Source organism: Wasmannia auropunctata, unplaced genomic scaffold (assembly GCF_000956235.1).
Source record: "Wasmannia auropunctata unplaced genomic scaffold, wasmannia.A_1.0 LD334309.1, whole genome shotgun sequence".
Classification (NCBI taxonomy): domain Eukaryota; kingdom Metazoa; phylum Arthropoda; class Insecta; order Hymenoptera; family Formicidae; genus Wasmannia; species Wasmannia auropunctata.
This window is the reverse complement of record NW_012028581.1, coordinates 273,710-298,096: the sequence shown is the minus strand read 5'-3', so window position 1 is coordinate 298,096 and position 24,387 is coordinate 273,710. Positions and strand designations below refer to the sequence as shown.

The following is a 24,387-nucleotide window of genomic DNA, read 5'->3' as shown; positions in this document are numbered from 1 at the left end:
AAAAAAATCAAACTTAGTATTCTAAAATATTCTTACTTCTAAACTAACAATAAGTATGCTAAGCCGTCTAAAAAGTATTATCAAATTTAATTCAAATCTAGCTAAATATTAATTGTTGTAATGATAGTTGAATACTGGTTATACAAATATTTCCATAATGTCAATTTTCCGGTACCTTATTTAAACTTTTACTTTTGGTTATTCACCGTGAATTACTAGTTTTCAATAAAAGTTTATATCGGAAACTCTTCATTAATACTGTATCGTTACGTTTGTAACTTGTCCAAGTATCCCCATTCTTCTTTGATCATATCTGCCAACTTCTCGGCAATCATATAAATTGGTATGTTTATGTGCGCCGATGTAATCTCGGGCATGATGGACCCATCTGCTACTCGTAATCCTTGAATACCAATCACCTGCATTGTACACGAATTTGTAAATTACACTCCGCGCCAAAATTAAAGGATCATCTATTCTGATCGCTAAAAATAGGCAAAATTCAAGAGAGTGCAACTCTTTTTGTCAAAAATTATTGCACATAATGATCAAAAAAGCATTTCACGGCTTAAAGTCTCTACTTTCGAAATCCATAATTCATTAAATGAATTATGATACTTACTGATTCTTTACAAAGCTGCACGGATGCAAATGAAGATGCATCAAATCTAAAAATTTTTTACTCGTAAAATTGCGAAGTTCTATGGAGTGAAATAAAAATCGCACACAAATGCAGATTACAGCATTTGAAATCGTATATCTTTATCTTTAATTTGCGCACTCGTTGAGCATTTTGCGATTTTTTTCACCGAGTTATTCAACATTGAAGTAAAAATGGCTCTTATGCTTCAACATTGAATAACTCGGTGACAAAAAATCGCAAAATGCTCAACGAGTGCGCAAATTAAAGATAAAGATATACGCTTTCAAATGCTGTAATCTGCATTTGTGTGCGATTTTTATTTTACTCCATAGAACTTTGCAAATTTACGAGTAAACAATTTTTAGATTTTGATGCATCTTCATTTGCATCCGTGCAGCTTTGTAAAGAATTAGTAAGTCATTTAATGAATTATGGATTTTAAAAGTAGAGACTTTAAGCTGTGAAATGCTTTTTTGATCATCATGTTACGATAATTTTTGACGAAGTTACACTCTCTTGAAATTTACCTATATTTAGCAATCAGAATAGGTGATCCTTTAATTTTGGTGCAGATTGTATAAATCGACGCTTGTGTGTGCGTGCATGCGTGGCACGCACGTGCGCGCGCGCGCGCACACACACACACACACACACACACACACGCACGCACGCACGCACGGACTATGTACAGTCATGGACACATCAGTTGCGACACTTTCTTTTTTATAGGTTTCAAAACGCACTAATATTTTGCAAATGCGGACCACGATCGGTGTTATATTGTCTCTAGACTAAAGATAGTACATCGTGGTTCGCATTTGCAAAATGTTAATTATCTATAAAATATATATTATGTATATTAAATATATATTAGAAACCTATAAAAAAAAGTGTCGCTTGTGTCCACAACTGTACATCATACAGAAATGTTTGTTGCAGATTTAGTAACAAATAGGTACTCTAATGTACTTTTCAACAAATACCTTTAATTTCGGATCGACGACAGCAGTCGGGTCCTCTCTCGGTCCCATCTTGCAAGTGCCAGAAAAGTGATAAATAGTGATAGATGCCGTTCTTATCGCGCACTCCCAATAAGCATAAGTATCGTACTCGTAGTTTTCACATCCAGGAAAAGTATCATTCGACAATCGTGAACCAAACTTTTGCATTACTTTTGTCTGGCCGACGCTCATTGCAGCTTTAATGCCGGCAATCATTGTCTTGACGTCTTCTGGATCGTCGAAATAATTCGGCACGATCTCGGGTTTGACGTTAATGTCGTTGGCCAATAGTCTTATCCGTCCACGACTCTTTGGTTTCAACAACATCGGTAACACAGTCCAGCCATAATTGTTACGATATTTGTCCCATATCTGACGCATTTGATTGTTGAAACCCATTACAGTTGGAAGAATAATATCTCCTTTAAATCCGCCACCGATAAATAGCAGTTCGATATCCGGTAAATTATCAAATTTTTTTGGATGCTTGGTGTCGATGAAAGCGAGAGCCTCGCACGCACCCGGGGTCGTGAGTGGTCCCGATCGCCCCGTCAGAAAATCCTTTATGTATGGAAGAGTAGGATTTGTGATCTCGGAAAATCGTAAACCTATCGGCTCATCCACTGTCCACGTTAGTCCGCCAAAAGCTATGTGATCCATCAGATTTTCACCAACCCCCGGCAAGTCCCGGATGACATTTATACCGAGTTTGCTAAGATGTTTTGCCGGACCGATGCCAGACAACATTAGTAATTGTGGTGATCCGATGGCACCTGCGCACAAAATCACCTCTTTGCTTGCCATTACACGGATAATTCGACGGTGTTTGACAAACTCTACGCCGACAGCCCGATTCGTATGACGATCGATCAGCACTTTTCTCACCATGCTCTCACGTGTCACGTGAAGATTCCGACGATCTCTCGCGGGGTGTAAATAAGCTCTGTTGCTGCTCATGCGGGTGCCATTAATGATCGTACTCTGCAAATAAGAGAATCCTATCATATTCTTCCCGTTGTAATCCAACACCGGGTATCCGAGTTCCTTCCCAGCTTTTAGAAAGGCCTCTGCCAATAATGTATGGAATGACGAGTAAGAGATGTGCAACGGCCCTTTAGTTCCGTGATAAATAGTGTCCGATTGCAGCTCTGGGATATCGATCGTCTCCAGTTTCTTGAAATATTCGAGGACGTCCTTGTAAGCCCAACCCTTGTTTCCCATCTTAGCCCATCGATCGTAATCCTCAGCGCCGCCTCTAGATGCGATCATGTAGTTTAGTACGCTGCTACCGCCCATCACTTTGCCTCTAGGCCAATTACACTTGTTGTCGTCCATGCCGAGACAATATTTGTTGGACGATTTCGTTCGGTACTTCCAATTGATATCGTTGCTTAGCTGCAGAAAGTAAACGAGAATAGGAATGTCCATGAGGAAATTCTCATTAGATCCAGCTTCGATCAGTAACACCTCAACCTGGTGAATCTCGCTTAGCCTCGCGGCTATCGTGGCGCCGGCTGTGCCGGCGCCAATTACCACGAAATCGTATACGGCTCCGCTCTGCGGAACCGTATCCGGTATCTCCTGGCTTCTATAACGTTGGCCCTGCTGCAGGAAGTTTAAGGCCCCGACACTTAGCTCAAATATATTTGTCAATTCGCGTCCGCTCACATCATCGCCGTAAAGACTGTGATACTGTTCCGACATCGATTGTCCGCTCGACTGCAACGGAACGATTACGGCAACAGCACAGAGAAGGTAAAGAAGCCTCGGCATCTTGCCCGATATCCAAGTAGCAATTGACTAACGAACGTGTCTTGAGTGGGGCGCGATAATAGAGGACAACATCTGGTTGTTCGCCTGGCATATATACCTGCATCGAGGTCTGCATGTTTTGCAGGTGTCACTGTATGCGTAAATAACACTATTACACAAATCAACTCAACCCAAAGAAAACAAATTATTATGCGGTAAACGATGTCACATCGTGACAAGAGGAAAAATGGCGTTCTCACTGTCAATTAATTCCAGGAAATTGATTGCAAGAAAAAAATGGCATATCTGCTTTCGCGCTCTTGACGCGAAAAAATTTCCTTAGTTTGTCATAGCAATGTTTTTTGACGTACATTATATTATTTATTAATGTGACATTGTAACGTTATTATTAATGTAACACGAAGTTGAAGATGGGTCTATTGTTTATAGATCGTATCTGTCTTGCAAATAGATTAGCGATTTGAGAATTCGATATTGCTAGATTTGCATTAGTCGCGAAGAGTAAAAATAATTTGTCTCGAATCTGTATCTATATTGCTGGGCCATTACATTTACATTTAATCATCAAATTCTTCTTTTTTTAAAAGCTCTTTTTCACATATCACAACAACTTGCCCTTTTGTAGAAGGGATCAAAATTGTGTTAATAATAATATCAAAGTTTAAAAACTGAGTTATTAACACAGTGCAGTATTCAGTGAAATGCAAAAATTGCAAAAAAATTTTATATATAGGTATATATATATATGTATTTTTAATAATGTATTGATATTTTTCTCCTTTACATAAATTGATTGGGAAAATGCGAGATTTGCGAGATAGATAGAAACAATTGCGTTAGACTAGCAAAAACACTAGGAAAATTCCGAGATGCGTGTTAACATGAAATTAGCTTTAATCGATCAAATAGAACTTTTTATCAGATTATATTATTCATAATTGCGCACCGTCATCATCGATGAACTATTCTGTATAGACATTATTAAAACCAGTTATTTAATGAAAAAGAAACATTTTCGTTTTTTATATGTTGAATGTACGTATGAATACTGATTTTCTTTTTTTATTTCTTTTAGATTGAACTCACGATAAATTCTTCAATACTGGTTTTTCTTGATTGCCGAGATTTTCATGGCCATTAGTTGATGACCTTGAATGAGCCAAAGAATCTCTTGAACAATCCATAATCAATATTAATAAATTCAATTTATACTTATCGCCAAAATTTAATGCGACAAGTCGATTCAGTTTGTAAATGTTAATGTAATACATCTGAGATCGACATAAAAATTTATTATTCATTTCTTGTTTCCTATAAAAAATATATGGCACATGTATAGAGACATTAAGTTTTTGCCTGCTTATGTAATTGCTACCGAAATATCAATTGGAATATATGTCAATGTCAGTGTTTAACCTCAATTACACTGTCTGATAAATTTAAACATTTTTTCTTGACCACGAACGGGACAAATATTTTGTCGTTGAAAATAAATCTGTAAATGGAATTGCTCGTCATTTTTTGAAAAAATTGGTATCTAAAAATACCAAAAATAGTATTTTTTTCTACTTTTTGAATATTTCAAAACATGACGTGATATAACAATTTTATTTATGAATTCGTTTTGAGCGGCAAAAAATCTTTAAAACTTATCTATTGTATTACCTACTTTATGCAAAAGCAACAGTTGATAAATAAACAATGAAAAGAAGGAACCATAAACCCGTAGATAAATAAAACCCTTTAAGGGTTTCCATCGTTTTTAATGGTGAAATAAAATATTTCGGAAATAAAGCATTTCCTCCAAAAATATTTCAAACAGAAAGTACTTGATTTTGGAAAGAAATGTAAAATAGTGACCTTTAGTTAACCTCGAGAATGTTTACGAAGATCATATAAAGGTCAACTAAATTAATTTAATGAAAGTATATGATTTTTTTAGGTAAAAATATCGATTCCTCTCATCATTATTCTGTATATACGAGTAAAGGTATATACTAAGTAGTCTAAAATGATCAAAAAAGTAAATATTTTATTAAATATCGTCCATATTAAAAACTTTAAGTTTTGAAAATTATTTATTTTCAGTAAGTTTTGAATATAGTATTATTTTCCGTAAATTAACGACATGAAATAATAAATAACAATAAATACAATATTTATCATTTTATTTTGATTGATTTGTTTGCCTATCTGTTTATGTATAACCATTTTTGACAACTGTAAAATTCTTACAGTTGTATGAAAATAATTTATATTATTATAAATAATATTTAATTATTGAAACTTTATTGATTGATGAAAATTTATTGAAACTTAAACAATAAAATGTCGCCAATATCTAATAATTTATGTTTCTAATAAGCATTTATTTTATTTCATCGCGACGATGAAAAATATAATTTTAGATCAATCGTACTTAAATGAATCAAATTTACCTTCTTCTTTGAAATAGTAGTTAATATGATTTTTTTGCACTATCAATGCATCATGTTCATACATCTCGATAGATATCTAGACATTCGGAAAATTACGTAATACGTCAAATGATCTGTATAGGTAATTAATTATCGCTATACATTACACGGTTCTTACTCAAAATTCAGAGCATGTAATAGGCCGTCTGTTTTGTTGATTGTTAGGTTGATATTCGTGACGAGCATTGCGATAATTAATTTCTACCTCATTATATCTCATTTGATGAAATAATTTCAATCAGCTTATAATTAATCGTCATTCTATTAAAAATTACAGATCAAAATTAAATAGCATCCAATTTTGTTTTATATATATATATATATATATATATATATATAGTTATATATATATACATATATAGTTATATACATTGAGTGTTGAACGCCCTATATATATATATATATATATATATTTATCTATCTATCTATCTATCTGTCTGCCATCAATAACTTATCAAGTATACAAAATTTTCTGTGTAATTATAATTATAATTTTAGATAATCAAAACTACCACGCTATATGTTGTCTATATATCATATATATTACTTTTACTGCACATTACATTTAATGCGCATAGAATAATTATAAACACAATTATATTGATTGACAAACACATGCGAAATTAAGACATGAAACACATATTGGTCATATAACTATTACGACACGATCGGTTAGACACGTCAGTTGCAATGTATCGCACGTAGATATTATAATATTACAATTTACAATTTATTAACGTCTTTGAAACATTCTTCTCTCTTTTTCTCTCTTGTTTAGAAATAATAATCGCTTCTATGCAATATGCCTGCGTAAATAGTAGAAACGTTCTATGAACAAGTCGAATCGTTATATTATAATAATCTATTTTGAGTCAAATTCAAATCGCTTTTCTCTCAATCCCTTTCAAGCTCGCTTGATTTACTGTTCTACGATTAGTTGTCGACGATGGTAGCTGACCAATCTTGTTTAATGAGATCAGCGCCTTTCTCACCGATCATAATGACAGGCGCATTTGTGTTGCCGCTGCATATCGTCGGCATGATTGATGCGTCGATAACTCGAAGACCCGTGACACCGTAAACCCGCAATCTCGGATCCACCACGGCAGTAGGGTCGGTCGGCGGTCCCATCTTGGTGGTGCCTACAGGATGATAGATTGTCATAGAGATGTGTCGAATGTGACATTCCCAGTAAGCATCGGTGCCGAATTTAAGATGTTTGCATCCCGGCAGCTTGACGCGATGAACTCTCGAGCCAAATTGTTTAAAGACCTTCGCCTCGCTGACTTTGATCGCAAGCTTCGCACCTTCCACCAAGATGGCAATGTCCAGGGGATCGGAAAAGTAATTCGCATTAATGATAGGATTGTGAAAAGGATTAGAACTTCTCAAACGTATAGTGCCACGAGACTTGGGCCTTAAGAGAAGAGGCATGATGGTCCAGGCGTCTCGATTAGTAATCGGCCTGTAGACGGTGTTGTATACTTGATCCGTTAGCCCTAGAACTTTCCGAACTTGGACCCCCGCGTCGGAATTAATGGAGGCTGGCGCCATGTGAAATTGTACGTCCGGATAATCGATAGAGTGATTGGCATACTTTGTATTAACAAAGGCGTAACCTTCAACACCACCCAAAGTCGTCATGGGGCCTCGGCCGTTAACCACGTAGTGCATCATCATTGGAACCGCCTGAAAACGATCTTGAATTATGGCGACCGGCTTATCGATCAAAAATGTCAAACCGCCCATGCCTATATGATCCTGAAGATTTTCGCCGACTTGAAGATCTTTGATAACAGGAATACCAACGTCTTGTAGATGCTCCTTCGGTCCGATCCCTGAGAGCATCAAAATCTGAGGGCTGTTGATGGCACCTGCTGACAATATCACCTCCTTGCGCGCTCTCACCATCTGTCTGCGACCATTCCTGACAAACTCGACGCCAGTCGCTCTCATAGTTAACGGATCAATCACGATTCTTGTCACATGGCTGTTCATAGCTGTATGAATGTTTTTACGTAATCGTACAGGTCGCAGGAAAGCCTTCGCGCTGGAGCATCTGCTTCCCCTGCGAATAGTTCCTTGCGATATCATAAAGCCCGTCTGCTTTTTGCCATTTATGTCCCTATTTTCGTATCCCATTTCAATGCCAGCTTGAACAAAAGCGACCACTAAGGGCGTCTTCCATGGCGATTCTTGTACTGTTAGATAGCCACCGGTTGCGTGATAAGGACTATTCCGCAAGTATGGATTCCGATTGTCTTCTGACTTTTTGAAGTAATAGAGAACCTGGTCATATCCCCAGCCGGTATTACCTAGCGACTCCCAATGATCGTAGTCTTGTTTATTACCGCGCACGTACAGCATGTAATTCAGGGTACTGCTGCCCCCAAGAACTTTGCCGCGTGGCCAATTGCAACGACCGCCCTTCATAGCCAAGCAAGCCTTACCTGTAGCCTCGGTCTTGTACTTCCAATCCAACTTGCTCAACTGCAAGTATGCAGCTAAAGACGGCACATCTGTAATCTCGTTTTCATCTGGACCGGCCTCTAGCAACAGCACGTTCCAGTTTGGTACCTCCGACAATCGACTGGCAATTACCGCTCCAGCCGATCCGCCCCCAATCACAATAAAGTCATAGTCGGAGTAGAGAGAGTGTCTGTCGATGGGTCGACTTTCAGGATCTAATTGATCGTAACGATAGTAAGAGAGACCCGCGATTAACAATGGTACGAGCCATAAACCTGTACCCATTAAGCCGATAGCGCCCTTCAAGGCCGAGGTCACCACTATTGCGCTAAAAACCATTTTGGCAAAAATTTAATTTGCCTTTTTAATTAATCTTTAGTTGGATCTCGCTGTCTCATTGAGCTCCATTGTTTGTCGTAATGAAATATTGCAATAGAGACTTTATATACTGATCCTTTCAGTCTCACGAACATTGAAGGACACGTCGATGTTTATACCTTTCATGACGCTTCCATTGATTTCGATGGATCGCTTCCATACTGCTTCGTTCTGTAATAACAATAATAATGATAATAATAATAACGATGATGATGGTGACAATATTAATAATAAAAGAGATATTAAATAGAAATTGAATAAAATTTGGTTCCGAATAACAAATATCGTATAGGCAACATACGTAAATATTTTTCAAAATTTGATTTTTATCTTGATTTTACGTATGCTGTAAAAATGAGAATGAACTTATTAATCTTGAATTTGTTTAATTATTTTAAATTACAGAGCTCGAAAAAGTTCTGAACCTCCGTTAATTATTATTACTTGTAATCGAATAGTTTATTATTATCTTATTAAATATTTTGTTTAGATAATTAAAGTTTTTTAATTTGCACATTGTTCACCGCGCTAATTCCCTTAATCTCAAGTTATTTTTGTATTAATAAGCGGGAGTTCTAGTATATTTTTCTTATTTTTGTCTTATTATTATTACTCGTATAAAAAAATGTTAAAATTCAATAAATAACATAATTAATTTTGCTCGTAGCGACACAAAGAGAAATAGCAATATATTTCTAATCGCGGAAGGAAGAACGGTTATCGTGCGATGTGGAATAAGGAAATGCCAAAGTCTCTCAACGAATTAAAGACGATCGTGCCCCATTAAAGCGCGCTAGCATAGCTAGCGTTTAATTTAATAAGAGTCACTTCGATAGCCACACAACACAAGCTTCAATCCACGTGTAAATTGAATGAGTAAACGGTGCACAAAGTGCCTTGTTGTGCCTGCGGGTTATGTCCCGATCGGCCGGAAGAACGAGATGGTGATCTCATAACGGGAAAGGAGAAAGTATTTCACCGGCATAAACCTCTGATTCGTTTCTTTTTACGAGACGACTCACGGAGTTACGTTATGCCTCTCTCCCGTTCTCTCTCTCTCTCTCTCTCTCTCTTTCTTTCTCTTTCTCTCTCTTGTTGTTCTTATTTAATTCTATCATGTGATTATTATTATTGGTTGGCAAAACAAGCACGATCTTTTATTGATGAAAATGTCTCCGATTATTAAATATAATTAAATAAGCGTCAGGATAGATCTATTAACGCATATTTTAGCAGGAGGTTCTTGCGAAAGGCAAAGAGTGAAATCGCAAATATATCTGTGGTCTTTACATGAAATAAGTCATCGGTAAAAAACAAACGATAGGAATTTCTATTTAAGATTACCATTTTCGAATAAATTTCTTCAAATGTACAGAAATTTAAATATACGCACCACGTAAAGATAATTCTAATTTTGTAATTTCCGGCGAGCAATTTCTTCAATGTTTTATGCATGTGTTATAATTCTCCCGAAGACTTCCTTTTTGGAAAACAACGATGAGAATGATTAGAAAAATACTTTTTAGAGTACTATACGGGAACATTAATGCTATTCGTGCGTGTTCACTCAGCAGCCAATGTCTTTGTAATATTTGAAAAAATGTATTTTTTCCCCTTGTATAATTAATCGTATAGTTTGTTTATTTTATGAAAGGGCAGAATCGATAAACCATATGTTATAACAATCTCTTTACGAATGCAAATTCACCGAGCGGCATTAATGCTCTCAATTATATAGTAAATTTTGAAAACTGCCGTTTTTCAACGTACAGAATACATTAAAGCGATTTTATGACATTATCGAATTGTTTTGAAGGTAATAAGGAAAAGGAAATTGTGAAAGGTTCGAGAAAGAGGAATATGCTCGGCAGATTTCATGTTACGCACGGAAAGCGACGCGGAAGCTGCCTTTACTTTTCCTGAAATCGCTCGTTAGACCTCGGACATCGTTATGACAGAATTGTTAAAATTCTAACCGATAATATCATAAATAATCTTAAATAGTACATTTATCATACATTTGCGCTATCGATATATTCGAAATAGTTTGTCGGTAAAATAGGAAAGCAAATGGTGCATTATGCATTTATATAAATAATAACATTATTAATGCTGAGGTGTACAATTTATATACGTATGTATGTAAGATATGTATGTACGTACGTCGATATGTGTATAACTTTTTTTTCTCTGTTCCAGGTAAGTTCCAATTTCTTAACATCAAATTTCATCAGAGGGTGAGTGGTAGTTTTAATTAGTTGCGTTACTTTTTATATTACATTAAATTACAAAAAGTAATTAATCAAAGTGAAAATAATACGCGCGCGTCCCAAACAATAAAGAAATTGATTGGTATAGTTTTCAAGATGTCGAAAATCGAAAAACGTAAAGAAAAGTCAAATCAAAGTTAATCGGTGAAAGTTTCCAATATTCTCTAATTGCGACATCAGTCTGGAAGAGCACAAATTTGTGAATTACGCAATATAATTGATAGATTGTTGGCCTCAAATACTTTTGATGAAATTGTGGAACGAACATTTTACATATAATATTGTGAATTGTGGATCAATCACGATTTTATAATTGTTTGCGCACTTGCGAGATAATAGTTATTTCCTACACATAAATGTTATGTATTTTCTTGTATTGTGAAAAATCTGACGCGACACTAGCGAAAAAGTTGATTACGATCAAGCATAAAATGATGCATTGCTAATAATAGCGTGAAACATATGAGATAAATAATATCTAATTAATTCTAGTGTAAAAAATTTATTGAGAAGATAAACCTTTATTTAAAAAATAAGGAAGATGTAAAAAATATAAGATAATCTTGCTTTATTACGTATCGTTTTTTGAGAAAAATTCGTCCAGAAAGAAATATTCTTTAATTTAAATACATTTAAATGTATATGTCAATTAGAATCAAATTTCTGGTCGTAATTAAAGAATTAAAAAGAAACATCATTACCACGAGTTTTTAATGCTGCAGAAGAATTATTATAATATTCTTCTAATGTCAATGTATTTGTAATAATTGTATATTATTATTTCAAGAAATCAGTTTCAAGTCATTTAAAGTAACTAGCAACGGTATAGGTGCTATTGTATGTAATATCAGTATTCATACTATTATACATCGCGTAGAAGCATTTGGGATTTATCGTTATGGATTTTATCAACGAACGCATATAAATGTCAATGCGCATTTTACATTCAAGTCGTACATTACTTTTATACTATAAATTAGCATTGATCTCTTGTTTATGATGCCATAGAACAGTTTATCTTGGACAGACATCTCGGAATATTATAGTTTTTTTTTTATCTAACAGTAAGATCGAAATCGGTTGATTTTGCTGAGTTTACACTAACGCTATAGTTTATCAAGAATTTACCAAGATTACGCGTTGTGCACATCTTAAGGCTCCTATTCAATCACCATTACTATCTCAGATTGAGAAGTCAGAAGTAAGAAAATACACAATAAAAATTTTTGTTCAAATTATATTTGAATAGAAATATTTTTCAATTTTAAAATAATATTTAATCAATGGAACAGACGTATAACATACATAAAAAATTATCTTCTCGTTTCGGGGAGAAGTTAAATCATATTTACATATTTCTATATATTATTAATTTGTAACAATCAATCATATGAACATGACTTATTTCGTTTTTAATTATGCATAATTCATTTTTAGAAATATGATTATTTATTAATTAATAAAACAAAAGTTTTCGATATACTTAACAAATCGGTTATATCGATTGTAAGTTTTATTTTATTGAAACATTTCCATATTAATATATATATTTTTTAGAATTTTTATTGTATATTTTTACGCTTTTGACATTAATTGTGAGATAATAATAAGTGAGAATAGAAGTCTTTTAAAAAAATAATATCGTGCATTTGCAACGTTTCCATCATCAGATTCTAAGTATAATCTTATATAATCAACTTGATTGAATGTATTGTATATATTGTATGCCATATATACAAAGTTTTTATAATAGTCTTTGCGTAATAATGATTCGAGAACAGGAGCATTACACGTTACATACACATATAAGGCACTATTTTTAGCGCGGAATTTGTATTCTCTTATCGTTTTCTTGATGGTATCGTATTCTTGAGGATATTCTCCTGTGATTCGATCAAGATTGCACCAACACACTGACTTTGTCACTGTTTGATAAGTAAATACGGCAAATTCTCTTTGATAATTATTCTAAATATGTTTTCACACGCAAGAAAAATTGCAGAATTATTAACATATCGATACCGTTTATCACAAGAACTGTTCGCGATAGGAAAATCTTTCGTTATCGCCAAAATGTACCGGAAGGAGTCTCTGGATATTGGAAGCTCACCGGGTGACGCGACAACAGTCGAGTGTCCGCTGTGGAGTCGGTAATGATAGTCGGAAGAACGGCACGGTACTGCACCAATATACCTCCATCCATTTCACTCTCACCGTCCTTGTCGTTCTCATTTGTGCTTAGTTTTCTTCTTGTCCTTCCCGAAGGCTCCCAGCCGCACTCTGTCAGTGAAAGTATTCTCTTCCTGTGGTTACATATACGCGCACCTACCTACCTACCTACCTACCTACCTACCTACCTACCTACCTACCCACCCACCCACCTGCCCACCCTAGCCAGCAATAGTGTGGTAACCGCATGACATTCGCATGAACGTCACTACTTTTTGTACGCTCACGACAAAAAATGATACAGTCTTGTGAAGATTGGAGCATGATTGAGTCTGCTTCCGCGTAGAATAAGAAGCGATAATCTAAAAGCGGTAGGATGAAGCACGCAGAGCGCGGTCTGTTCTCTCGATACATGATTCTGTCATTTATATGTAAAGCTATATAGAAAACTTTGCAACGCAAAATTTCCATTTTCAACAAATCGAAAATACAGTGTTATTATTAAATCATTATATTGTTTACATTGATAATTTGAATAGCATATTATTGCAGTCACACGTAATACGCGAATTACGATTCCGTTTAAATTTATTTATATTTTTGCGGAAACGCGTTATTAATGAGTAACAATGAATAATTGGTTGGCTTTGTTTTGCTTTAAACAATATAACGAAATAATTCTTATGAGCGCGTTATAATTTTATCTGCACGATAGCAAATCAGTTTTTCCTAGCATCTTTCCACATTTCTCGTTAACGAAAAGAAAAAAAGAAAGAATGCATGTGTTGCACAAAGTGTCACTAAAAGGAGTACATAGACTTGCATCATGATCAATAAATAGAATACGACATAAAAATGTAAAGCATGTGACTTTTTCAGACTTGATAAAGTCACTTGTCAAATAAATAAATTAAATCAGAATACTGCATTTATCACTAGCAATATAATGCCACTCACGAAATGATACACGATACACAGTCTATTGTATTTCCAAAAGTTTGGTCTTTTAGTTATACGAAGCGATAAGTGTTTGATTAAAAAATTACAGGAAAGTTTATCTAAACTTTCGTGTAATAAACGTTTCTCGGGAATATACCTTTTTTCCTCTACACTTTCTTTCATTAGTTGTTACTTTACGCAAGCCATTTTCGCGCGTAAAGTTAACAGACTAAAGTCTGATGTAAATACGACGGCAGTCGGTCACTTTCACTCTCTTGCTAATCCGCCTCTTTTCGCATATACACTAAATAACATTTCGTATACATTCCAATACACTGAAAGAAGGAAGAATCTGCGTAATCGGATATCAATTTTTATTATAAAAAAGACATCGAGAGAGCAAAGTGTGATTCAAAGAAATGTCAAATACATGCAGACACGTTGAAAAAGCGGAAATAACATTAATGTTAATTCACAACAGTATGCATTGCTTCGTTGAATTGCTATATTTGTTCTATCAGATGCGTTAACAGATAAGATGAGGAAGCGGAAATAGAGAATAAAAATGTGCGCGAACGCGTGAGAATATGCGCTTCGCCATGGCACGCGCGACTTTTGGCACGAGATGCAACGTTATATAAAATCATATCCGCCCACTTGCGATTCGAAAGTCGTCACATTCTTGTACATTGGAAATATCGAATAATTCTTTTCGCGTTCATGTTCCCGCAACCGAGGAAATGCACTTTTAATTATGAGCATTTATTACCGATTGAATAGATAAAACTAAGTTTAATATTTATCCGTATAAAGTGAATCGTTATCGAGATTCGTACCAAGATGCTGACAAATTATATGTTATTGTATACGGAGGGGTATTTTGTGTGTGCGTGCGTGCGCGCATGCGCGCGCACATGATATAGAAAAATAAACACAGGATATAATTAGTTGATGTTTAATAAAATAAATTAATTAATATTTTTACATTATTATTTTACATAGAATGGCACTGCCACTCTAACTTATTATTAATATTATTAAAATCTATTTCTATTTCTTTGACTCTGAAACACTCATTTTTTCTAACATATATGTACATTTTAATACATGTATACATGTATTAAAATATATATATATATATATATATATATATATAAATAATGTATCACATCCCTAATTAACATACACAAAGCTCTCCTCTTGCTCTCTTCTCTCTTTCTCCTCTCCTCTCCTCTCCTTCCCTTTTTCCTTCCTCCTTTATCCTCTCTGTTCATAAAACAAATATTCGTTAATATTTATACATTTATAAATAAAATTAATGAGAGAATCTATTCAGATATTACATTCGTATAATCGATGATATCTCACAAATAATAATCTTAGCGTATAAATTTTTTATTATAAATGTATCTTTATATATCGATCACTGGCGCTAATTTGGAACATTATGCGAATTTTGACAAGCAGAGATTCTTTCGTCGTATTTGTATAAAAAAAGAAAATGAAAATTACGTGTGAGTGACGCTTGCGATAAGTGGCAATAAGATAATTGATCTAAAAGAACTATTATTGTAAGAATGTATTATAAAAAGAAAGAGCGAAGAAGTTAGAAAGTTTAATGACAATCCTCGTGTGATTATAATCCTCATATAATTGGAATTTTGGTTATAATATAACGACTGTATAACGTATACAATTGCAAAATTTTGATTTCTGCATCCGTTATCTACGTCCGGTATTTCGCTTTGCCTTCACTCGCCAATCCTCCTTGATAATATCACTGGCTTTTTCGCCGATCATGATAGTCGGCCCGTTCGGATTGCCGCTGACAATGGTCGGCATTATTGAAGCGTCGGCGACCCTGAGTCCCTTCACTCCGTAAACTCTTAATCGCTGATCCACGACGGCCGTGGAATCGCTCGGCGGTCCCATCTTGCAAGTACTCGTCGGATGGTAAATTGTGAAGGTGAAGTGTCGTACGGCGCACTCCCAATATTCATATGTATCGAACGGATATTTATGACAGCCCGGCATACGAATCGTGTGAGGTCTTGAGCCGAATCGCTGAAACGCGCTTGTATTGGACACCCGCATTGCTAATCTGATTCCCTCGATGAGGACGTCCATGTCTTCTTTATACGTGAAGTAATTGGGATTGATATCTGGTTGAACTAAGGGATTTTTGCTCTTCAATCTGATCCAACCTGTGCTCTTGGGCCGTAATAAAAGCGGCAGAATCGACCAGGTCTCGACGCCATGCAAGGGCTTGTACATGATGTTGTACACACGATCTCTCAAACCGAGAATCTTTTTTATTTGTTCACCGTTTGAGTTAATAGAACTTGGTGCGAAGTGAAACTGCACATCTGGATAATCACCGGACTTGTCAGCGTATTTGGTATTAAGAAAGGCCAATGCCTCGACTCCCGGAGTAGTCAGGGGTCCTCGTTCCTTCACGATGTATTCAAACATCACTGAAACAGTTTGAAATCGCTCCTTCGTCAGAGTGATCGGCTCATTCACCAAGAAAGTCAGCCCACCAAGGCCTACGTGATCCTGAAGATTATCCCCAACTCGTACATCGGATATCACTGGTATACCGAACTCGGTCAAGTGCTCGCTGGGACCGATTCCGGACAGCATGAGTAATTGAGGCGAATTAATCGCGCCGGCGGATAAGACAACTTCTCTTCTGCATCTTACGATCCGTTGTTTGCCGTCGCGAAGGAATTCTACCCCCGTTGCCCTTTTGTCGGCGTTGAAGAGCACCCTCAGAGCCTGAGCGTGCATTGCTATGTGCAGATTCGGTCTATTTTTCACCGGTCGTAAGAAGGCCTTTGCCGTCGAGCATCGGCTGCCACGTCGAATCGTCGCTTGCGTCAACATAAACCCGGTTTGATTGAATCCATTTATGTCGCGATTTTCGTAGCCCATCTCTTGACCAGCCTGCAAAAAAGCGATCGCCAAAGGAGTTCTCCAGGATGGCTCCTGCACCGTTAAGTAACCTCCTGTCTCGTGGTAAGGTGTTCTTGCTAAATACGGATTACGATTGTCCTCGGACTTGAGGAAATAGGGGAGTACTTGCTCGTAACTCCACCCCGTGTTACCCAATCGAGCCCAGTTGTCATAATCATGCCTATACAAATAAATATCTCATTTATCATTTGATCCCCATTCAACTTGCTAACGTCCTAACGATAAAAGTGAAATAAATAGGTGTGTGTGTATATTTACCTGTTACCACGAACATAAATCATAGCGTTAAGAACACTGCTGCCTCCTAGTACTCTACCGCGTGGCCAATTACACCTGTCGCCTATCATGGCGAGACAATAGGCGGACGTATTGGGAGGTGAGGTCTGGTACTTCCAATCAAATTCTGTTAGCTGAGTGTATGAGGCGAATAGGGGAACGTCCGAAATTTCGTTCTCATCATCGCCAGCTTCTAAGAGTAGCACTGTCCAATTAGCTACTTCCGATAATCTCGAGGCCACCACGGCACCTGCACTGCCACCTCCGACTACTATGAAGTCGTACATTCGTAGCAACTAAAATCGCAATTTATTATGTAATTCAAGTATAGTGCAAATGTACAGGCAAAAGAATTTAATTTTGAAGAGGAAACGTAATATTAATTTAAAATAAACATGTTACATTTGCACTTGAATAAGTTTTTTATCTATTCGATTATTCAGTCACATATTATTAATAACCAACATCGATGCATTTTAAATAATTTGATAGACTCATTAGAAACAATTAGAAAGTATATACAAATAATGTACAGTTGGGGCGTTTTAAACATTTTTCTGAAATAATTAAGAGTCGCGTAACATGTAGTATTTCCGCATAAAATTACAAAAGTTTTAAATCATAATCATTTATTACCGCATGTACGCGCGCGCAAGAGAGAAGAATAATAAGATACCATTCTGTGATAATCCCAAGTGTTAAATACTATAAACGAATTTTTACGCCCCGAAACTGTCAACTGAGCTAAAATCCAGCTAATTGTAAGATAGAAACATATGGGGACTAGCTTTTTGTTCATTTCTGCATTTGTATACTGCTGATCTATCGATTCTAGATCCGTTTGAATCCGTTTGATCGGTAGTTGATAGTGAATCACGAATACTGTTTTATCGACTGTATGGAAAATTGTTTAAATTCTACACGTTATACAAGTAAATTTCTCTGTCTAGTTCCCCTTTCTCTGTTTAATTTTCTCTTCATACCTCTCGCGCATCTTGCGGATGCGATTCTGGATCTAGGCTATTATATCTATATACGGTGAGACCGATGGCCAAAAGTGGAATCAAACCGAGTCCAAGAACGGAAGTCGTGCCGATCAAACTTGTTAATACTGCTGCCATTTCCGTTTATATTGACCGCCAAACGTTGATATCCGAATGCATGTCAACCGAAAAAATTATTTTTTCAAGCATGGACAACATGAGAGAGCCGCCTGAAAGTAAATCGCTAATTAATAAATTAATTTTACTTTTAATAAAAAATTAAAGTATCTATGATATTTTGTACGTCACATGCGAGTGAATTTTGCATCGTCTAAAACGTATAGAAAGTATAGAAAGAAATTATGTATAAAATTTTTGTAGAAAATAATAAGGAAATGATATAAAAATTCAACCTTATAGAAATAATATTTCTTGATACAAGAAATATCAAGATTACCTTTTTACATAACATTTGTGAGACTTTTATTATATCGCTAATCTTGAATTATTAATTGCGATTTCTGTAATTGATCGTTCAGACGCTTTGTTTTATAGGTCAATATTATTTATGTGTTTTGAAAAAAAATGAACAGCATACCTTGTCACATAGACTCCACAAAAACTTCCTAGAAAAAAAATAAATGTTACAAGAATGGTATCAGCGTTTGTGATTTACACACACATTCCATGCGGTATATCTTTACCCTATTTCTTTCTGACAACATGATTAGTGACCAGACGAACGTTTCATTTAGCAAGAATCGAATTGTAACTTTATCTGACGCCTCGACGTCGCTGGCACACTTGCAAATGCGGATGTTGCACGTCACAAAAATATCCGAATTAAGATAACATCTATCATTCTCAGGCCAGTAACGTGCCGTGCAACTGAACTCGTTGATCCATCACTTGCATGCATCTTCGCATTGCTTTTCCACACGTCGTTTTATTGACCTTTACTGGATCTCTGGCAATCTTCTTTACTTACTACTTACATTTTCTCGTGACATCGACCGCGACATTATTTCCCGATATTTACCCGGTCATATTCGATTCAAATCACACAGTCAGTTGTATTCTGCGGCACAACGTGCACGTTTACGTTTACGTAGAACCAACCTGCTTGATTGATAAGCTTCAACTTTGTCAGAGGCGTAAAAAGTGCCCGAGAATAAACCGGCGAAATGGCAGCGGTATGAAACTAACGCCGGTAAGAACCAGACTGCGGTTCACCGGTGAATGCTCGGAGTGAAAACCAGTTGGGCCCCTAGTATATCCTTTCAATGCCAACGTCGCGTATGAAAACATGATCCCGTAAGGCGTAGAAGTTGTCATGTAATACGAATCTGAATCTTCTCAAATAGAACAAATAATTTTTACCGTTGCTTTTGGAGATTTTTTTACATATTTATATATTTGTTTTTTTTATATTCCGCACACACGGGATTTCTAAATTTTTGTTATTCATGTTTATTTTTATTTCAATAAGAGATTATCATTGAAAAGGTATTTTTTAAATGCAAGAATGTGACGTAACGTATCTACGCTTTTAATACGTTTAAATACGCTTTTTGAACAGCAAAACGAGCATATATTTATGCTTTGACAAGGAAAAACGAAAGAAATAACAAAGCTGTGTGATAAGCACTGTTCAAATTGTCGAGATGAAATAACGACGTATAACATAATGTAACATTTCTCAAATAAAAGCCTCAAGTATTCTTCTTTTATGGCAGTACCTCTGGCAGTAATAAACAGGTACATAGATGCGTTAAATAATAATTAGTATGTTAAATATGTGACTCGTTTTCATTGAGAAGCGCAAAGCACGAGTAATAGTTGATCGTTTCGTCGTTATCGATATGTGATTTCGCAACGTACGTTATTAAATAAGGAGGGTTTGGTGCGGCACATCGTTTTCTTTTCAAATCGTACTCGGAACTTTCCTCTCTTTCACGCGCGAGAACGGTGTCGGCGTCTTTCTCTTTACTTTCGTGGCCAGTGTACGGTGCAGCGGGGAGACGAGATTACTCGTGCGCACTTTCTCTCCTCTCTGCGCTACGATGTCTACGTGCCGTTCAGCAGGCAGCACCTCTCCAATCCATATATTTACGTATCGTTACGTTACCTTGATCGCGACTATACGCACTGCGTTTCGATTTTCTCGTTAAACCTCGACTCGCCGCAAGAATCGACGAGAAAGAAGATGTGATTTTATCGACCGCGTTTCACCTTTGCGACTTTTCGACACAATAACCTTATTTTGCGCTACAAATTCTGAAGAATCTTACATTGCGAGGAGTTGAGATCTTACTCTTGATATCGACGCGTGAATACATTGTATGATTACATTGATGACACGTGACATATGATTTTATATCTTGTATTTTAATTTTTATCTGTGTTACGCATTTGCAGAGATATATGCTGAATTCTTGTATAGCCAGATTTTCAATTAACTTGAATTGATTAATATCTAGTAATTGTGTGCCTCGTAATAATGCAATGAAATGCATTTGCGAAGAAAAAAAGGTTTGACCGATTTATCGGCCAAATCCAAAAATAATAGAAATTGCTCGCTATTGACAACGATTTGATTCACGCATTCTAGTACAGTCTTTGAGCGGCGATGTCCCACTTTTCCTCTCATGAAGCCTCAGAACTTAACAGTTTCATTGAGCCAACAATACGATATAACTGTCATTGTTATTTTTTTTATTTGTGACAAAATTGTTTAAATATGTACACAAAATAGGCGTACAAAAAAATGAAAATAACGTCGATAAGAAGAGAAAATTTTCATTTTGCATGCATATTGCGAACTGAGATCTCATTTCTCTTTATCGAAACGTGCCGTACAATTTCGATTACGTAGAAAGAGAGAAAGAGATAGATAGATAGAGAGAGAGAGGGGGGGAGGGGGAGAGAGAGAGAGAGAGAGAGAGAGAGAGAGAGAGAGAGAGATGTATTAAATTAGGATTATAAAAATGGGAGTTTAACTCAATTAAACCGGAAAAAGACCGTAGCTTCTCTCGACCGGTGGAACTATCGCGCGGGTATCTCCATCGCGAAATACGCGAGAGTGACATAACTTCAGCGGGACGTCATTTGTTATCGTGCGATAATAAATACATAAAAGTTTTACTGCATCGCGCGCGCCGAGGAGACGCGCAGATTTCCTCACGGCGTCCTCGCGACGTCGAGCCGCGGCCGCGGCGGCGGTGGCGGTGGTCATCTTCGCCCGGGGAAGGTGGGAGTGAGGAAGAAAAAAGACGAGAGAGCGCAAGGGAACGAGACCGAGAAATGGAACGAGAGATACGGAGAACGAGAGAGAAAGAGGAGGAAAACAAAAGAGGCAAGAAAAGCTAGCGCGTGTACGTAGAGAGACGTTATTGAAACGCAAATCACGTTGCGCAACCCGCCGCGCCGCGCCGTGGCCGTAGCGGGCCGCGATCGGAATGTCTTGGCATTAATAAAATATGAAGTATAAAAAGTTATTAAAAGGAGTAACGAGGAATTTAATGTTTATTCATACCCGGACGCGCGCGCACGAACGGCAAAAAGACGCGGCGGGGCGCGGACGGCGGCGGCGGAGAAGAGGAGGGAGGGGGGGAGGGAGGGAGGGGACGACGGCTTTGCATATTAAAAATCGTAAATAACGCCGAGCGCGGCGCGTCGCCCCCGCTCTGCCCTCCTATTCCCCTCACCCCCGCGCAGAGGCCTTTACGATTATGATAAATTTTAATCTGCACCGTGAAATCTCCTTTAATGTCCATACCCCTCCTCCCCTCACCCACCCTTCCCCCCTTTTCGCCCTCACCCTCGCGAGAGCTCTCCCTCCTCACTCCCTCGGTCCTCCCCCTACCCCCCCTCTTGGCCTAGTCACCTTTGTTGTCTCTCGCCGTTAAAGTCGCCCGCCCCAGAGCAATCGGATGGGCGTAATTGTTCTCCGCGAGACACGTGGGCTTCGATCTTTGACACCAGCGTTCCCGATACACGCGACTCGAGAGTTTGTTATACGACGTTTTTCATTAGCGGGTTTCGCAACGAGTATTTAATATTGATCATTGTATATGGAAACCTCTTGTGTGTCTCTCATTTTAAAGACCTTTTCAGTCAACATTATTCTCATTAGCCTCATGTTATCCTCAATGTCGCATGTAGTACACAAAATGTGACGTAATGTTTCGTTAAATTATATTAAAATTTAATAAAACTTTGATTAGAAATCTATAGCCGCTCTCTAGAACATTTCAGATTAAAAACTGCATTATGCATTACGTATTACTCAAGCAGGAGAATTGATAATTTCCATGAAAAAAAAACTTTGTAAAAAAGCACGTTGCTCATTCAGTTGTGTTCAAGATTTTATATATTTAAATCAAACGTACTTATAATTCATATTAAAAATTATATACCCATAATATACCCGCAGTATATATTTCTAATTTATATAAAATTAAAAGCTATAAAAAGAGATACAAATTTTATTAAAGAGATATTAAATTGTGCTAATGTAAAATGAATCATTATTATCAATTTAGTCTAACGGGAACACACTGAGAAAAATCCTCTCTCATTACAATCGGCGGTTTTCCTCTTACTTGGATCGCGCGGAGGCACATATATATGTATATACACATATATATATATATATATATATATATATATATATAAAAGTATAATGTCGCTTTCATCCGTCATTCGATTCGATCTTATCGCGTGCGAGTACCGTTGCGACCGCGACGTGCCTCGCGTGTCCGTAATGAGCATTAATTCGAGTCAGTCGGACTTACGGAAAAGTTTTTTTCCTGCACAAACAGCCGGGGCGACCGGCGAGGCGCGATCGCCTTCGGCGATTACGCGCGGGTAATCGCTCGGCCCGGTCGGCGCGCGGCGCGGCGCGGCGCGGCGCGCCGCTCGCATGAGGTGTCGTCGACTGCGGGCCCGCCGTCGCCGTCGTCGTCGTCCTGGTAAAGTTGAGTTACTCACCTGCAACAGAAAGTGCGAGGAATTTGTTGATTAAACGGTTAACCAGTCGAGAGGCGGGAAAAGGGAGGGAGGAGGAGGTAGAGAGACAGAGAGAGAGAGGCGGGGCGCAGGAGAATCGACGCGCGTTGCGCCGACAACATTATAGTGTCAGCAGTTTGGCCGACACGCGTTAAATATGCGATTAAACGATAGGCACGACGGAGCGGCGCGCCCCGCAACAAAGTATCGGGGATAATTTCATACTGAAATAATAAAAGATAATGGAACGTGGAAACGCGTAAATATTTATTGTCGGCCGCGCAAGAGCGGGCCGCTCGTTACCGCAGATTGATATGACGATAAATCGTTAAGTGCGGCTATTAAAACTCCTGAATAATCTAATCGCGCGCGTGTGGATATTATAGTATACGCGTTTATACACGCGCGCGGATTGTGCGACGGGGCGGAGGGGCGGGAGGGAGAAAAAAGGGGGATGGACATTTCCGCGTATCCGTGCGGAATCGATAAAAGTGCTCGGTGGAGTTTTGTGAGAAACTGGCGCGCGTTCTCGCGTCGAGCTGCTGCAGAAGTGTCGAGCCGCGATGCACGTTCTCGATAAAACCGCCGCGCGGATCTTGCTCGGAGGCAATTCTGCCGAAATCCGACATGCGAGATTTCGAAAATTTTGCCCCCGCAGAAATTCGAGCGAAAAAGTATAACATTTATACACAATTTTTCTTTTTTTGCTATTCATAGACTTGTAACTCTTCTGTCTCCTGCATATAAATCATTCTATTTTATAGCAGTTTTCTATATGTGCCCCTCTCGCAAAAGCCCGGACACACGCCTCTCTTAATATTCAATTTATCATACGATCTGCAAAAAATAATCTTGCGCATCTAGAAAAATGCATGTCATATAAATCTTAATATAAACGGGCGAAATTTCATTTCCGAACATATTTCCCGATGCTTTCGCCGGCGCGATAAATGCGAATGCATTATTATAATATATATCGTCACACCTTAATGAAAGCATCTGGTAAATACCAGATTTTTTCTC

The 24,387-nt window shown here is 37.3% G+C and overlaps 3 protein-coding genes across 6 annotated transcripts; all 3 read right to left on the bottom strand.

The window, feature by feature from the left end:
* Positions 1 to 68: 68 nt before the first annotated feature.
* Positions 69 to 3,478, bottom strand: LOC105458792 (glucose dehydrogenase [FAD, quinone]-like). The gene is made up of 2 exons (XM_011704341.1): positions 1,627 to 3,478; positions 69 to 419 (listed from the first exon to the last, which is right to left on the bottom strand). Exons 1-2 carry the CDS (start codon positions 3,415 to 3,417, stop codon positions 267 to 269), a joined length of 1,944 nt encoding a protein of 647 aa, XP_011702643.1. The 5' UTR covers positions 3,418 to 3,478; the 3' UTR covers positions 69 to 266.
* A 2,836-nt stretch (positions 3,479 to 6,314) lies between these two features.
* On the bottom strand, positions 6,315 to 14,618 carry LOC105458793 (glucose dehydrogenase [FAD, quinone]). Of its 2 annotated transcripts, none has more exons than XM_011704343.1 (2): positions 13,091 to 14,618; positions 6,315 to 8,912 (listed from the first exon to the last, which is right to left on the bottom strand). In XM_011704343.1, exon 2 carries the CDS (start codon positions 8,700 to 8,702, stop codon positions 6,828 to 6,830), a length of 1,875 nt encoding a protein of 624 aa, XP_011702645.1. In that variant the 5' UTR covers positions 8,703 to 8,912; positions 13,091 to 14,618; the 3' UTR covers positions 6,315 to 6,827. The 2 variants fall into 2 exon arrangements, with proteins under 2 accessions (XP_011702645.1, XP_011702644.1); XM_011704342.1 differs by having other exon boundaries at positions 13,122 to 14,618.
* Positions 14,619 to 15,718: 1,100 nt separating this feature from the next.
* Positions 15,719 to 19,778, bottom strand: LOC105458789 (glucose dehydrogenase [FAD, quinone]-like). 3 transcript variants are annotated; one of them, XM_011704336.1, is made up of 5 exons: positions 19,059 to 19,778; positions 18,953 to 18,980; positions 18,355 to 18,584; positions 17,354 to 17,667; positions 15,719 to 17,255 (listed from the first exon to the last, which is right to left on the bottom strand). In XM_011704336.1, the coding sequence occupies exons 3-5, from the start codon at positions 18,490 to 18,492 to the stop codon at positions 15,842 to 15,844; spliced, it is 1,866 nt and encodes a 621-aa protein (XP_011702638.1). In that variant the 5' UTR covers positions 18,493 to 18,584; positions 18,953 to 18,980; positions 19,059 to 19,778; the 3' UTR covers positions 15,719 to 15,841. The 3 variants fall into 3 exon arrangements, with proteins under 3 accessions (XP_011702638.1, XP_011702639.1, XP_011702640.1); XM_011704337.1 differs by having other exon boundaries at positions 19,474 to 19,778; XM_011704338.1 differs by lacking the exons at positions 18,953 to 18,980; positions 19,059 to 19,778 and having other exon boundaries at positions 17,354 to 18,446.
* Between the last annotated feature and the right edge of the window lie 4,609 nt (positions 19,779 to 24,387).

Coding starts and splice junctions, on each gene's coding strand:
- LOC105458792 (XM_011704341.1), bottom strand. CDS start 3,417: ATGCCGAGGCTTCTTTACCTTCTCTGTGCTGTTGCCGTAATCGTTCCG. Junction 420..1,626: donor TCGTCGATCCGAAATTAAAG/GTATTTGTTGAA, acceptor TGTACAATGCAG/GTGATTGGTATTCAAGGATT.
- LOC105458793 (XM_011704343.1), bottom strand. CDS start 8,702: ATGGTTTTTAGCGCAATAGTGGTGACCTCGGCCTTGAAGGGCGCTATC.
- LOC105458789 (XM_011704336.1), bottom strand. CDS start 18,492: ATGGCAGCAGTATTAACAAGTTTGATCGGCACGACTTCCGTTCTTGGA. Junction 17,668..18,354: donor ATCCGCAAGATGCGCGAGAG/GTATGAAGAGAA, acceptor TTGCGATTTTAG/TTGCTACGAATGTACGACTT. Junction 17,256..17,353: donor ATTTATGTTCGTGGTAACAG/GTAAATATACAC, acceptor TTATTTGTATAG/GCATGATTATGACAACTGGG.